This window comes from Elephas maximus, chromosome X (genome assembly GCF_024166365.1).
Source record: "Elephas maximus indicus isolate mEleMax1 chromosome X, mEleMax1 primary haplotype, whole genome shotgun sequence".
In the NCBI taxonomy this organism is placed as follows: Eukaryota; Metazoa; Chordata; class Mammalia; order Proboscidea; family Elephantidae; genus Elephas; species Elephas maximus.
In genome coordinates, this window is record NC_064846.1 from 31899961 (window position 1) to 31916490 (window position 16530).

General features: G+C 39.2%; 1 protein-coding gene across 8 annotated transcripts in view; it reads left to right on the top strand.

Moving 5' to 3' along the window:
* The window catches only part of TENM1 (teneurin transmembrane protein 1), an 893898-nt gene that overhangs the window by 502164 nt on the left and 375204 nt on the right, over positions 1-16530 (top strand). For all 8 annotated transcript variants that reach the window (XM_049871612.1, XM_049871606.1, XM_049871609.1 and 5 more), the window contains one exon: positions 1292-1532. In XM_049871612.1, coding sequence (XP_049727569.1) covers positions 1292-1532 — 241 coding nt within the window. The remainder of the gene's footprint in view (positions 1-1291; positions 1533-16530) is intronic.

A 16530-nucleotide genomic window follows, 5' to 3' on the forward strand; every position in this document is an offset into this window, starting at 1 on the left:
TATCGCAAGTTCATTTAAAGGGAGGGCTACCTATATGAGAAAATACAGCCGAGAATTTGTCCTACTCTTGGGATATTAATATCGTTTTAAAATATACAAAACATGTCAATGTCTTTAAAATGCAAGTTTGAGACGGAAGGATTGAAAGAAGTGATTTTTTTTCTGTGATCAGCCACTGTAAAGTAGGCCTTAGCACAAACCAGCTGAGCCCTTTGCTAAGCATTGAAAGCCTCTGGCATTTTTATGCTTTTCAACTCTCAGTCATTTGGGAGGTGGGACAAAGCCATGCTGTCTACAAAGTTTATCCGGAACGTGCTGGTGCTACAAGAAATCACTTGACATCTATTATGTTCCTCCCATGGAAGAGAGGTGGCTATCAGCTACACTACCGATTTCTTTTCAAAGGGATTTAATTAGGGTATTTTTCATGGGCCAAATCCTAACGCGCTGCCTTTACGTGCGCCTGCCAGGAAAACAGTGGAAAAATACCAAACAAGAGCAGTAACAGAAGTCTGAGGACCGCTGTCCCAGGCTGCACCCTCTGCAAACGGGTAGAATAAGGGTATCCCTGCTGCCTAAGGGGCCGCTAATATGGCAGAGCTCCTAGAAAGGTGTGGCAAGGAGGGAGGGGCATGGACTGTGCTTTGCGTGGCTGTGGAAATACCGTCATAACCTGAACGAAGTCCTTTTAGCCTACCTTTTACAAGTAGTACTCTGAGTTAGGGGGCTGACAGAGATTAGTTTCACACAGTTGACTTATACATTCGTGAGCTGTTTTTCAGAAGTATAGATTTGCTTCTGGGTAGGCAGGCTAGCATCCTTTCCTGAGGTAAGCCAGAAGGTGGCCTTATGTTTTTATTTGAAGCGCCGAATGATTTTCCTCGCAACAAATTTTTGCCTTTCACTGGTATTTTCCGAAGTGAGATTTTTGCAACTGATGGAAATCAGCTTGCTTCTGTTCTGTAAGTCAGTGTCTTGTTGATGATTTATTTGTTCCGTAGCAGAAACTATGACAAATTGTGTGAGGCGGCCTCATTTACTTTTTAGCTGCTATAGCCCTGAAGAATTTACATGTAAATGCAACTGTGGATGCTTTACATTTCATAAGCGTGCCACACGTGCTTTTGTAAGTTAAGTGACATTTTTACAGATAGACGGAACTTAAAACTCTAACACCTCCTCCCCGACAGGTTATATTATTCTGAAATCCTGGTAAGTCTGACATGCTGTGTTTTCCTGACTGCCAAACGGGAGAGTAAGTCTCTATTTTGTGTTTTTCTTCTCTCCTTAGACATGCAGAGCAGCCCACACAACCAGTTCACCTTCAGACCTCTCCCGCCGCCACCGCCGCCTCCACATGCCTGCACCTGTGCCAGGAAGCCACCCCCTACAGCAGACTCTCTTCAGAGGAGATCAATGACTACCCGCAGCCAGCCCAGCCCAGCTGCTCCTGCTCCCCCAACCAGTACACAGGATTCAGTTCATCTGCATAACAGCTGGGTCATGAATAGCAACATACCATTGGAGACCAGGTACTTGAGTTATTATTGATTCCACTAAACTTAAGCTTGGGCTGGGGATGATTCCACTGAGTACAGAAGCTCATTTGACCATAGACATCTGCAGAGACACACAGCCGTACCCACAGATACACACCAGAAGCATGGACAAAATGGCAGACCCCTCCACAGGCACAGATGCACACACAGGCACACACACACCTAGATCCAGGCACACACACAGTCACACACACCAAAGCAGATGCACATGAAAAGATAGCACCACAGGTGCATAAACACTCCACAGTCAGACACCCACAAAAACATATGAAGCAAAGCAATTATCTAGCTATCATTGCAGCGTCAAAGTGAAAGCAATTGCCCTTTGTTTTAAGATACCGCAATAATGCAGGAAAATCCAAGCGCAACTGGAGGAGCAGTGATTGTTTGCATTTTATTTATTATAAGATTCTTTGAAAAAGCAAATTGCCTTCAAACCTTTAAAGGGGGGAGTTGTTTCATGAATTGGAAGTACGTGTGTCATTTCGAAAACTTGACTCTGCCTTTAAAATGAAGTTTGGTCTTTTGAGCAAAAGCGTTCACCTCAATTTTTCTTTCACTTCATGTATTTAGGCTTCCATATTTGCTCTTCTAATCTTCATCATGTAATTTAAGGACAACTCCTCCACAGGTCTAGGTCCCTTGATCATAATAGGCTTTAGCACTAGATGTGATTGACTGAGAAATTAGTCATCATTTCTAGTCAGTCTTTCTTAAATCAAACATTACAACTTACTACTAATAGTGAAAAATAATAACTAATAAAACGTAGCATTCTGTTATCTTTTAAATTCAAGGACTTCCCCTTGTTTTCTGTATATCTTTTTTTCTATCTATCACTAAAGTTTTTCTAAACACATTTACATATAAACAATGGGCATAATATACCTCTTGATAAACAATGTCTGGTGTCAACTCCGATCAACTTCTATTCTGATATCTGCAAACTGGGACTGAAAGGGGAGGACTAACAAACTCACATTATAAGACTGTTTTTTTTTTTCCTCAGCAGCATATTAAATTAAATGCCAGACATGGCATCAGAGAATATGTCACCATCAATGAACTGAAAGTACTATGGCCCAAATCCAGGAATATCTGTATCATCTATCACTTACCAGATTAAAGAGCTTCATAAACTGGTATTTCTGATATCTCCCAACAGAAAATATAGCAGTCAGCACCTATGACTAGAACTGTATTAGTGATAGAATTTGTGTATCATTCTTTTTTTTTTTAATCAAAAGAGGGAAGGTAAGGAAAGTGAGAGAAGCAAGGAGTTTTCAGAAACCATGGTGATTTATTTACTTTCCTTTTAATTCCCTTGTAGAGACCTGAGGAAACTGGAGTGGGAAGGGGTTAGTTAGCTAGCAATCCTGACAAACACACTCCTGTCTTCTAAGAAGCCAAATAACAGGAAATCTGGAAGGAGGGTAGGGAATGGGCTCAGACAAATGGAGAGAGAAAAGTATTCTTATTTGAAATGTACATCTAGGCATGTTTGTACAAACTGCACCCACGGGCCTTCTGTATCTATACAAGGAATGTATTAATTGGTCTCAGTTTCATAAGATGCAGAGAACATAAGTTTTATGTGAGACTGAGCACAGAGTACCTTTTTAGTACATTTGAAAATATATTCAGCCTCAAAAAGATGAATTTAAAAAAAAAAAAAACCTAGAAGCCCTATCAGACTGATAAACTAGGATTTTCCAAATATATCCTTAAAAATGTTCATTTCATATGTAGTCAAATAAAAGGTAACTCTGTGGGGTACCCTGGCACTTACTCTTATGCTCTGTTACATAACCTTTCTGAACCTTGACTTCCTCATCTGTGGCACTCAATGTAAAAATGCCTGCCTCAGCAGGTTGTTAGGGAGGTCAAGGTAGTATAAGAGAAAGTACCTCGTACATTGTATAGCATTATACAAATTAAAGGTGACATTATTATTCTTATAAGGGGGTCACCTGCCTGTGCTTAAATGTCTCCAAAATAGGGAACTGGTCCTTTCCTAAGGCATTCCATTCCATCTCAACTAATTATTGGAAGGTTATCATTGAATCAGAATTTACCATATTTTGACTTCTGCCCATTGGTACTAGAGCTCTAGGGTCCCACAGAATAAATAAAATCCATCTCGCACCTAACAGCCCTTCAGATGTTGTTGTTGTTAGCTGCCATTGAGTCAGCCTCAACTCATGGCAACCCCATACACAACAGAATCAGACCATTGTGATCCATAGGGTTTTCCTTGGCTGATTTGGGGGGGTGGATTGCCAGGCCTATCTTCCTAGTCTGTCTTAATGTGGAAGCTCCACTGAACACTGTTCATCATCATTACAGCAAGCAAGCCATCACTGAAAGACAGGTGGTGGCTGTGCATGGGGTGCATTGGCCAGGAATCGAACCCAGGTATCCCTCACAGAACACGAAAATTCTACCACTGAATCACCACTGCTCTCTTAGGATATTTGCTGGCAACTCTTCCCGCTTCTTCTCTTCTTTGGGCTAAATATTTCCTCAGTTCCTTCTCCTATTCCTCACATGACCTACTTTCAAATCCTTCTTTCTGTTATCCTTCTTTAGAATACACTCCAGTTTGTCCAAACTGCTCTTGAAGTATAATGTCAAAGGTTGATGCGAGTATGAGTTCTTACTAGGCTCTTCGGTCAGGAGCAGAGTCCATTCAGGTTGCCTCAAGTACCTGAGAGCTTCTTTTAAGTATATCTTTAGTCTCTGGGCACCAGGAAACACTGGTCAATACCAAAGGAAGGACACTAATATGACTCAGCATTTCTCTGAAGGTTGCTCCTTCTGTCTCTTTCTTTGTCCGGTAGCATATTCTTTCCATCAACTCAGTATTGCTTTTGTCTACCACTTTTTTTTTTTTTTTTACCACTTAGTTTCTACTTTCTTGTAACAATGTCTCTGGTTTCCACTGCACTACATAGCCCCAAGTGTACCTCCTGGCACCTTTCGCCACATCCCTTCACCTTCATGTCCCATTGCCTAATTCCCTTGGTATTTCTTGGTTCAAAAAACTAACAGAGGAGCTTTAATCAGCCCAGTTTGTCCTTTTTTTTTATCAGGCCATGTTTTAGTTTCTTGGCAAGCCTACAGATTGCCTCCCTTTAGTCACTTATTCTTTCAGTCTGCTGAGGCTAGGGGGAGGGAAAGGTGATATGATTTTATATATATATATATATATATATATATATATATATATATATATATATATATATATATATACATACCCACCTATGGAGCCCTGATGCCTGATGGCATAGTAGTTAAGAGCTCGGCTGCTAACCAAAAGGATCAGCAGTATTCGAATCCACCAACCACTCTTTGGAAACCATACGGGGCAGTTCTACTCTGTCCTATAGGGTCACTATGAGTCAGAATCGATTTGACAGCAACAGTTTTGGGTTTTTTTTTTTCTTTCTTTCTTAGTCCACCTGTGGCTGCCCCTTGAGCAAGGGCTGGGAACAGATCGTTCAGGATTGTGTGCTGTGACCAGCAATGAATCACCTCCCTTGTCCTCACTGTATATTTCTGTTAATGCTGTCTACTCCAGTATCAGCTTTTTTGGTTGCCATGTGCCATAACGGGTTCACATTTAGAACACTGGTAACTAAACCCTTACATGTTTTTTTTTTAACAAGTTCCGAGGCTAAGCCACATTTCATTTATTCTATAATTATATAGCTGAAGCTTTTTTAATTGCTTGTTTGGATGGAGGAGGTGCATGTGTAAATATGTTTATAGCCTTAATTTGGCCTAATTTGATTTTATCTTGTTAGCCTGTGGAGATGTAGCTAAATTCTAATTCTGCCATACAAAGTATTTGGCGTTTGTCCTCAAAATTGTGATCTGTAGGTTGGTGAGATATGCTTTCCACATTTTCATGTCATTAGTAAAAATGTTACCTAGGACAAGATCAAGGTCAGAGCTCTGTGGTATGCCACTAGAAACCTCCCTGCAGTTTGACATTTATCCATCAGGCAGCATTCTTTTTGTAGCGTACAACACACATTTCTCCTTTTTTGTTCACAGGCTTATCATGAGAGACCTTGTCAAATGCCTTGCTGATATCCAGATGCAGTGTACCTACAATTTTACTGATCTGCCAATCCAATAACCATGTCAAAAATAGAAATGAAATGAGATTTGTCTAACATGGCTTGTTCTTAGAGAATTTATACTGCCTTCTCATGATTTCTCCTTTTTTTTTTCTAAGTGCTCACACATCAACCTTTTAAAAACCTGTTCTAGAATTTTGTAGTCAATTAACAGGATGGTTCTTGATCTAGTCTAAGGAGCCCATGTGCTTTCTGTGCCTTTTGAAAATCAAAGCCAATATTTGCTGTCTCGAGTCTTCTGACATATTTCCCCTACACCACAGTGCCTGCAACTTAAACAACTATGACCAGGAAATCCAGTCTATAAGACCTCTCACCACCCTGGAATATGATTTTTATTCATTTAGAGCACTGAAGAGGACGTGGAACCAGGGAAATCGTTGCTGATGTCAGACGGATCCTGGCTGAAAGTAGAGAATACCAGAAAGATGTATACCTGTGTTTTATTGACTATGTAAAGGCATTCGACTGTGTGGGTCACAACAAATTATGGATAACATTGCAAAGAATGGGAATTCGAGAACACTTAATTGTGCTCATGAGGAACCTGTACGTAGATCAAGAGGGAGTCATTCAAACAGAACAAGGGGATACTGCGTGGTTTAAATTCAGGAAAGGTGTGCATCAGGGTTGTATCCTTTCATCATACCTATTCAATATGTATCCTGAGCAAATAATCCAAGAAGCTGGACTTTATGAAGAAGAATGTGGCATCAGGATTGGAGTAAGACTCATTAACAATCTGCGTTATGCAGATGACACAACCTTGCTTGCTGAAAGTGAAGAGGACTTGAACCACATACTGATGAAGACCTAAGACCACTGCCTTCAGTATGGATTACACCTCAACATAAAGAAAACAAAAATCCTCTCAACTGGACCAATAAACAGCATCATGATAAATGGAGAAAAGTTTGAAGTTGTCAAGGATTTCATTTTACTTGGATCCACAGTCAACACCCATGGAAGCAGCAGTCAAGAAATCAGAAGACACATTACATTGGGCAAATCTGCTGCAAAAGACCTCTTTAAAATGTTGAAATCAAAGATTTCACCTTGAAGACTAAAGGTGCGCCTGACCTAAGCCATGGCGTTTTCAGTTGCCTCCTATGCAAGCGAAAGCTGGACAATGAATAAGAAGACTGAAGAATTGACACCTTTGAATTGTGGTAATGGCAAAGAATATTTAATACACCATGGACTGCCAAAATAATGACCAAATCTGTCTCAGAAGAAGTACAACCAGAGAGCTCCTTGGAAGCAAAGGTGGCAAGACTATGTCTCACATGCTTGGGACATGTTGTCAGGAGGGATCAGTACCTAGAGAAGGACATCATGCTGAGTAAAGTACATGGTCAGTGAAAAAGAGGAAGACCCTCAATGAGATGGATTGACACGGTGACTGCAACAATGGGCTTAAGCATAACAACGATTGTGAGGATGGGGTCGCTATGAGTCAGAACCGACTCGATGGCACCTAACGACAATAACAACAGAACATTGGAGTGATTTCTTATGAACACCTGGCCTGTCTCAGGCTTGAATTTATGATTTATTGGTGTTTGTTTGACTCTTTAAGGCTATGATTATTCTTTGTCACAAAAAAAAGGCAGTAGTTGAGAAGATCTCCCTGATCTTGATCATCCAATAACATTGCGTGAGTTGCAGGTCTATCTTATTCTTGCTCTAATCATACTTATTTTTAAAAAAAAAAATCTGTCATCTTTAGCAGTGTTTTTTTTCCCCCAAACCTAAGATTCATTTGGGATCTGAACCTTCTTGGCACTGTTTTCATCACATATTTTGTATTTATTTATCCTTGTTTTTATCTCTTTCTTATGCTATGTGTTCTTTAGAAATCTAAATTGAACGGAGAGTATCCAACACAGGTAGCTGGTTCCATTAGATAACAAACCTCCCCAACTCTCTTAATTCATTTCCATTTTAGAGTATCTCAAGGCATGAAATTGCATCTGTTTTTTCACTTTAGAGAGCTACCTTCCTTTTCTAGGGTTTTTCCTTCATAATGTACTTCATATGATGGCAACGGGTTTTTTTTTAATGTATATCATAACAAATTATGGATAACATTTCTAAGAATGGAAGTCCCAGATCACTTAATTGTGCTCATGCGGAACCTGCACATAGACTAAGATGCAGAACAATGGGATAATTCGTGGATTAAAATCAGGAAAGGTGTGCATCAGGATTGTATCTTTTGCCATATTTATTCAGTCTGTAGGCTGAGCAAATAATCCAAGAAGCTGGACTATATGCAGAAGAAGGGGGCATCAGGACTGGAGGAAGACTCATTAACAACTTACGATATGCAGATGACACAACCTTGCTTGTTGAAAGTGAAGAGAACTTGAACCACTCACTGAAGAAGATCAAAGACTATAGTCTTCATTATGGATGACACCTCAACATAAAGAAAACAAAAATCCTCACAATTGAACCAATAAGCACCATCATGATAAACGGAGAAAATATTGAAGTTGTCAAGGACTTCATTTTACTTAGATCCACGATCAATGCCCATGGAAGCAGCAGTCAAGAGATCAAATGACATATTGCATTGGTCAAGTCTGCTGCAAAAGACCTTTTTAAAGCGTTAAAAAGCAAAGATATCACTTTGAGGACTAAGATGCTACTGACCCAAGCCATGGTATTTTCAATTGCCTCATGTATACGTGAAACCTGGACAATGAACAAGGAAGATGAAAGAAGAATTGATGCATTTGAATTATGGTGTTCGTGAAAAATATTGAATATACCATGGACTGCCTAAAAGAACAAACAAATCTGTCTTGGAAAAAGTACATCCAAAATGCTTCTTGGAAACGAGGATGGCGAGACTTCTTCTCAAGTACTTTGGTCATGTTATCAAGAGGGACCGGTCCCTGGAGAAGGCCATCACACTTGGTAAATTAGAAGGTCAGGGAAAAAGAGGAAGACCTTCAACGAGTTAAACTGACACAGTGACTGCAAAAATGGACTCAAGCAGAGCAATGATTGTGAGGATGGCACAGGATTGGGCAGTGTTCAGTTATAGGGTCGCTATGAGTTGAAACTGACTTGATGGCACCTAACAACAACAAGGTACTTATGGACTCTAAGATAAAATGGTTGCGTTCTGTAAAGGTCCCCATTCTACAGCTCATCAGCCAGTTTCTCTGTTTTCAGTTGCTCAGAGAAGCAAGTCCCCTTACCATTTTCTCTACCTTTTAGAAGATGTAGTTGTCAACAGGGAGGCTGAGGACTTGTCATATATTTGCCTTTAGCTAAGTAAGTCTGGCAGATGTCTGTGGAACTGAAATCACTCGTATTTACTGCATTTTACTCCTTTGACAATTCTGTGGTCTATGTTGGAAATGAGCATCCATTTCCTACCTCTGACTTACTGGCTTATTGTAGAGTCCCTGATCTATCACCTATTAGCTGTGTGACCTTAGGCACATTACTTAACGTTTCCATGCCTCAGTTTTCTTACCAGTAAAGTAAGGATGATAGTAAGACTTAACTCCAGAAGGTTGTTGGGAGAGTTAAATGAGTTAATGCTTGCAATGTGCTTAGAGCAGTGAGACACTTAGTAAGCACTCGATAAATGTTAGTAATAATGATAGCAATAACAAGAGACAATTCTACTTTTTGTCCCTTTTTTTTCCATCTTCATCTAATTAAAGACGTATCTATTCTTTTGTTTATGGATTCTGCCCTCCAAGTAAATACACGCAACTTCTTTCTACTTCCCCTCTTAACATGCTTTTAAATACAATATACTCTTTTTTCTATCATGTCCTAATGATTACAATCATTCCCCTACGTTTTGATGGTACATACCTCTATGGCTCTGTAAGACTGCCCTGTGGTAAATTTCCAGAAGAGCTTCTGGATTGCTGCCTGCCTTCTGTCTTTCATAAAAACAACACCCTGACTACCCAGTACGTGCAGGATTATGTTCTTTCCTGACCAAACCAAAAAAGCATACCCGTTGCCATAGAGTCAATTCCGACTCATAGAGGCCCTGTAGGACAGAGTAGAACTGCCCCCACAGGGTTTCCAAGGAGCACCTGGTGGATTCGAACTGCCAACCTTTTGGTTAGCAGCGGTAGTGCTTAGCTACTTCACCACCAGGGCTCCGTTCTTCCCTGAGTCCTCTCTTATTCAGAAGAGATCAGCCTTTCTACCTCCTTCTTCAAGCCTTCTCTCAGCATTCCCAGCGGCTAGATTGTCTTTTTTGGGGGGGAGGATATTATCTGGAAAGATGTGTAAGTTGCCAAAAATGGAGAGTCCGGGTGGTGATATGTGTAAGCATATTTGCTCAAACAGTCCTGGACTCAACTGCTTATATCTCTGTGAACTTGGACACTACTTAACTTTAATGGGTCTCAATTTCCCCATTTGTTAAGTGGAGATAATGATAGACCCTACCTTGCAGTGCTGTTGTGAGAATTATATGAGATAATATATGTAAGATGTTCTCTCAAAGCCTGGCGTGTACAAAGTGCACAATAAATCTTGTTTTCAATATAAGAGCCTGACACAGGCCTGTCAGCAAGGAGAAGAATTCAGAGTCACCAGAGTTCAGACAGCCACATTACCTTTAGTCTGCCTAAAAACAGCCAGTATTCACATATACCTCACAGACTGCAGATTGTTGAGCATGTCCTACAAAGTGAGGCATTCCACAAACATTTATTGGGCACTCATTGTGCACTGCAGCTCCTATGAGGAATAAGAGTCCCTGTACTCAAGAAACTTATGGACTAGCAGAAGCAATAATAATGATAGCATATCCTACATGCCAATATGCATGCAATATGCATATGACCCAACCGTCCTTCCTGAAATTGAAGAGGACTTGAAGCACTTACTGATGAAGATCAAAGACCACAGCCTTCAGTATGGATTATACCTCAACATAAGGAAAACAAAAATCCTCACAAATGGATCGATATGCAACATCATGATAAATGGAGATAAGATCGAAGTTGTCAAGGATTTCATTTTACTTGGATCCACAATCAACACCCGTGGAAGCAGCAGTCAAGAAATCAAATAATGTATTGCATTGGGCAAATCTGCCACAAAAGAACACTTTAAAGTGTTAAAAAGCAAAGATGTCACCTTGAAGACTAATGTGTGCCTGACCCAAGCCATGGTATTTTCAATCGCATAATATGCATGTGAAAGCTGGACAATGAATAAGGAAGACTGAAGAAGAATTGACACCTTTGAATTATGGTGTTGGCAAAGAGTGTTGAATATACCACGGACTGCCAGAAGAACGAACAAGTCTGTCTTGGAAGAAATGCAGACAGAGTGGTCCTTAGATGGGAGGATGGCAAGACCTCGTCTCACATACTTTGGACATGTTATCAAGAGAAATCAGTCCCTCGAGATGGACATCATGCTTGGTAGGGTACAGGGTCAGCAAAAAAGAGGAAGACCCTTGATGAGATGGATTGACACAGTGGCTGCAACAATGGGTTCAAACACAGCAAGGATTGTGAGGATGGTGCAGGACTGGGCAGTGTTTCTGTTGTACATAGGGTCGCTATGAGTTGGAATCAACTAAAAGGTACCTAACAACAACAACAAGCACTGTACTAAGTCCTTGTAAAACTTTATGCCCTTGTAAGCTGCTTTAATTCTTACAATAACTTTATGTGGTAAAAAAAAAAAAAAACCCAAGGTAAAAAAAAAACTAAAAGGTACCTAACAACAACAACAAGCACTGTACTAAGTCCTTGTAAAACTTTATGCCCTTGTAAGCTGCTTTAATTCTTACAATAACTTTATGTGGTAAAAAAAAAAAAAAAAAAAAAACCCAAGGTAGGTACTATTAAATTGAGAGACAAGGAAACTGAGGCATGCAGAGGTTTAGGAACTTTGTAAAATCCCATAGATAGGAAATAGCAAATCCAGGATTTGAACCCAGACTGTGGGTCCGGGGTCTTCAGATTCAACCACTAAATACAAAGTGAAATAAATAATAATACTATGATAATTGCTTTGTTGAGGCTAAGTAATCCCAAGGTAAGAACATTTCAAGGTGGTTGATCAAACCCACAAGGGAATAGTGGTGGCAGAGGAAGTGTTGAGATAGGTAAAGGAGGGAAAGTGGAGACTTCCCTGAGAAAATGACCTAAAAATTATTTCGCTCTAAAATCTTGAGTCATTAGGTGAAAAATGATAGAAAAGGCATTCTGGGAAGAGCGTGGCATACCAGTTATCCATTTCAGTGATGTTAGGCATTATTCTTCCTTGAGCAAATACGTTCTTTCTAGTACTAATAAGCGATAATCACTCTGGAACCAAAAAAAGACCATCATTCTTAAGATCTGGGTCAGAAGTCTAAATTTCATTCTGGAATTCCTGTTGTTAAATTCCCTCATTTTCCTTTCTTATCCAGAGACCCATCCTCGGACATACTAGAGTTTCTGGATTCTCTTATTCTGTGATTGTTCTCCAAAAATTCTTTCTTTTCACTCTCTGTAGGATGAATGTCAATCCTTATTTTGTAGCTTTGATGTGCTTTCTTCATGAAAGCGATACAGCACAGTAGTTAAGAGTTTGGATTGTACAAGAGGTTGAATTCAGCTCCTTACTAGCTGTATGAGGTTGGGCAAATTACTGAACCCTTCTAAACCTTGGTTTCCTGATCTTAAAAAATAGCACTCCCCTCATAAGGTTGTTACAAGGATTGTTTTAGACCTCACATGCAGTTTACACTCTCATTTTAGTTCCGTCCCCTCTTTCTGTTCTTCCTCTGTGCCCTATTCCTCCCTTCTCCATCCTCTTAGCACTGGTTTTTGTTCCTTTCTAGCTTCTAAGAATCATGACGTACTGCTTTCCTTTCTGTATTGGCTTTTCCATTCTACCAGTGCACTCTGTGTGCAAGTGGATTGGTGTGCCTTTATCATCCAGTTCAATGGGTGGTGCTTATTTCTGTTAGGATATCAAACATAGCCCACTCCCTGAGAGCACTGGAACAGTTTTCTAAACTTCTTGACCTCTTCATTCTAATTCACTTTGTAAGTGGAATTACAACAGTTTATGTTTCCCTTGTTTACTCTCTTCACTGTCTCCAATTCAAACACCCAGCTCAAAGTTTACTTGATATACTCTGTTACTCTTTTGGATTTTTTGGCTGAGTGTTCAAGGCCCCAACTAATTTTCCATGACTTGCCCTCATGGCAATTATTTTTTTCAAAATGATGGCAATGGAAATTAACCATGGTCTTATTCACCAAAATGAATTTTACTTGAAGATTTTGTTATAATGTTTGATACTCAGGAGAACTTGGTGTTGAGAATAACATGGCCACTTCAGATCACAAGGACAACTCAGCATTGTGTAGAGGAGGTGTGCCTGGCCAGAGGAGGGAGTAGCAACTATCTTCATTGATTTTTAGCATACCCTGACAGATGGCTACATCTTTATGAAGCTATCTGCCCTTGCTGGCTTTAGGCCAATGTGACAATTAAGTGGAGTCTGCAGGGCTATTTTTATGAAAGAAGAACCAGGGCCATTGGTGAAAGAGATATTGGCAAGGAATAGAAAGAAAAATGATATCTATATGACCAATGCTTATTACCAGGCTTCTAGAGTTAGTGTCTGTCTTGGGGAAATAAGAATCATTTGGAAGAAATATTCATTAATGGTGATAGCAGTGATTTAAATATCTATGGAATAATATTCTTTAAATATTAACACATAAATGTAAGCTCTCCAGTAGCAGTTATATTTCTTTATTACATAGTACTACTAAAATCTACCTAACATTTATAAGTAGCTTTTTTTCCCCCCTTAGAACATTTGCAATGGAAAAATAGATTTAGAAACAATTTTTTCCCTTCGATAATGACTGGGGGGGGGCTCAGAATGTACATATTCAGTTCTTAGAGCCAACGATATCTCATGCTTTAATCCTTTAATAGCACTGGGGTTAGCAAAATCTATCTTCAGCCACAGATTTAATGAATCTTTTTTAGACAGGAAAAGACTTTGTAGAACTAATCTATAAACTATAAATCCTGTTTACTACAGATGAACGGGAATCAACCAAGCTTTTTAGCCTACAACAAATGATGAATGTGGAATATGCTAAATTTACATGAAGGAGAATTTTGTAGTGTTAAAAATATATTTTACATGTTGAGAGTAAAAATGTATCCATAATAATATATTGGGTTTAGGCAGTGAAGAGCAATACTTTGGAGATCATTGTGATACAGTCTCTAGTCTCTTTGGCGTGTATTATTTATTTTTTAAAAAAGCCGTTTTAATTGACTACTTTCAGATTTATTTCAGAATGAAAACCATCAGCGAACATAATTTGTTTCATTTTACAAGGAAGGATATTTTACCATAGGTGAGATGAAATCTGGTTTTAATATGGAAAATATGTATTTAGCAGTCCAAATGTGAATCTAAGTGGGCATTTTAGGGAATTTTTAGGAATTAGTTGATTGACGTAATATATATAAGTATAAAAACCCATTGCTGTCGAGTTGATTCCAACTCATAGCAACCCTACAGGATAGAGTAGAACTGCCCCATAGCGTTTCCAAGGAGCAGCTGTGGATTTGAGCTGCTGACTTTTTGGTTAGCAGCTGTAGTTCTGAACCACTGTGTCACTGGGGCCCCAATATATAAGTATAAACTCCAAAAAAACCAAACTCGTTGCCGTCAAGTCGATTCTGACTCCTAGAGACCCTATAGGACAGAGTAGAACTGCCCCATAGAGTTTCCAAGGAGCGCCTGGTGAATTTGAACTGCAGGCCTTTTGGTTAGAACCCTAACTTAACCACTACGCCATCAGAGTTTTATAGTAAACAAAAGCATAAATTTTAGAGGAGTCTCTGTACCCACCTCTTTACTCTCCCTCTCCATATATTTATCTACTTCTCCATCCCTCATTGTATATTTAAAACAGAAATATCTGATTTTGATCAAGAGAGAAAACTAGTTCTTAACAACTTCATTAACTACAAAGTTACTTATCCAGTTAGTCATAATACATATTTCCATTACCATGTCAAGTTAATAGACACTTGTCTCCTATTTTACTGAAAATATGAAATATATTCGAAGTAGCAGAAAATGATTTCTCTGTCAATTATTCTTACTTTCTACAGGCGTGTGTCTGTGTGTTTGTATGCATGTGTGTATCAAAGATATGCTACTAAACATCTCCCTTTGGGAGAATCCAGCTGGCTCTTCATTAACTCCACAACATAAAAATGTTTGTGGCTTTAAAAAAAAAACATAACATAGGGTTAAGTCTTGAGGTCTTTGAAATATTTTCTGAAAGAATTGTGGAAGCGTTGTACTGAGTGTTCCATTTAAAGAACAGGAAAACAAAAAGAATTGCCCCCTTTGGCGAACAGATAAGGAAATAAACAGTAACATCTGCTTCTCCATTCTGTTAATTTTTTGGTGTGATATCTGAGGGTATAAGAGACTGTATAATGCAAATTTTTAAAAATGTAAAACAGTTCATTATAAGTACTATCATGAATTTTAGCATAGATAAATTTCAACAACAAATTTCAACAAATATTTATTGTCTGCCACGTGCCAGGTACTTTTCTAGTTGCTGAGGCTACAGTACAAAACAAAACAGACAAAAACCCTGTCCTTATGGAGCTTTAATTCTAGTGGGGGAGACAGGCTCCGCCCTAAAATGTTAATCTTACTAAGGTTAATAATATTACAGAACTTAGGATCTGGCTAGATGCGATACGCGAGAAGGGAGAGGGGTCAAAGGTGGCTCTTATAAGTTTTCCTTTACTTGCTTTCATCTCCCCACCCCAAATTTTATAGAGCTGTCCCTTATCTATGGCCTCACAGCACCCTTGTGCATGTCTGTCAAGACCTTGTTCCCTTGTATATTTTCACTCCAAATCTTTTACTGTCTTTATAAACCATTGCAAGTCGAGTAAAGGATCACGTATGCCTTTTTTTTTTTTACTTTGATTCCTCAGTTCTTAGCGTATACTGTTCAAAAACATTTGCATGATGGATGTGTGGATAGGCAGACAGAGCATCTGAACAAAGAACATTCAGTTGGAAACATCCAACATCTAATAAATAGTTAAAAATATAGATATGGAACCCAGGAGAGGGGAAAAGAGAAAACGTTTTCTCCTACCATTTACCAAGTACTTCCTGTGTGCCAAGCACTGTGCTACACTGTTATCACATTTATTCCAGTTTATAGTTTTTGATAGTTAGGCTTAGAGAAATTGAGCAATATGCACCAAGGTCACAAGTTGGAATGTATGTAAGCCAGTTCAAACCCAGGTCTGCGTGATTCCAGAGCTCATGCTGGACATGAATAGTTAAAAGTTTGATATTATTATGTTTATAGTAATTGAACTTTGGTGAGTGATGCAGGAAATCTTGGAAAACCTACACAGGAAGTTTCACACAAGAAGAAAAGAAGACCATAAGCCAAACCATGGGGAACACCTACCTCTTAGGAGCCCGTGCAGGAAGAAAAGCCAGCTTAGGTGATTGAGGAAAAGGAAAAGATAAGAGAAAATTTCAAGGAGATGGTGATCATGAATTTCAAATGCCGCAGAGGAGTCACATAGAATGTGGATGAGAAGAGACCATTGACTCCATCACTTACAGACTTCTGGACTTTTAAGAAGCCATTGTTAGCACAGTGGTGAGCTGAAGCTAAACTGCAATAGGTTTGAAGAATTGATAAGAGATAAGAAAACAAAAGTAGAAGTTAGACTACTCTTGAAATAGGATAGTAGACTGAGAGGAAGCTGAATCAGGGCAAAACTTTCATATAGGCTGGAAG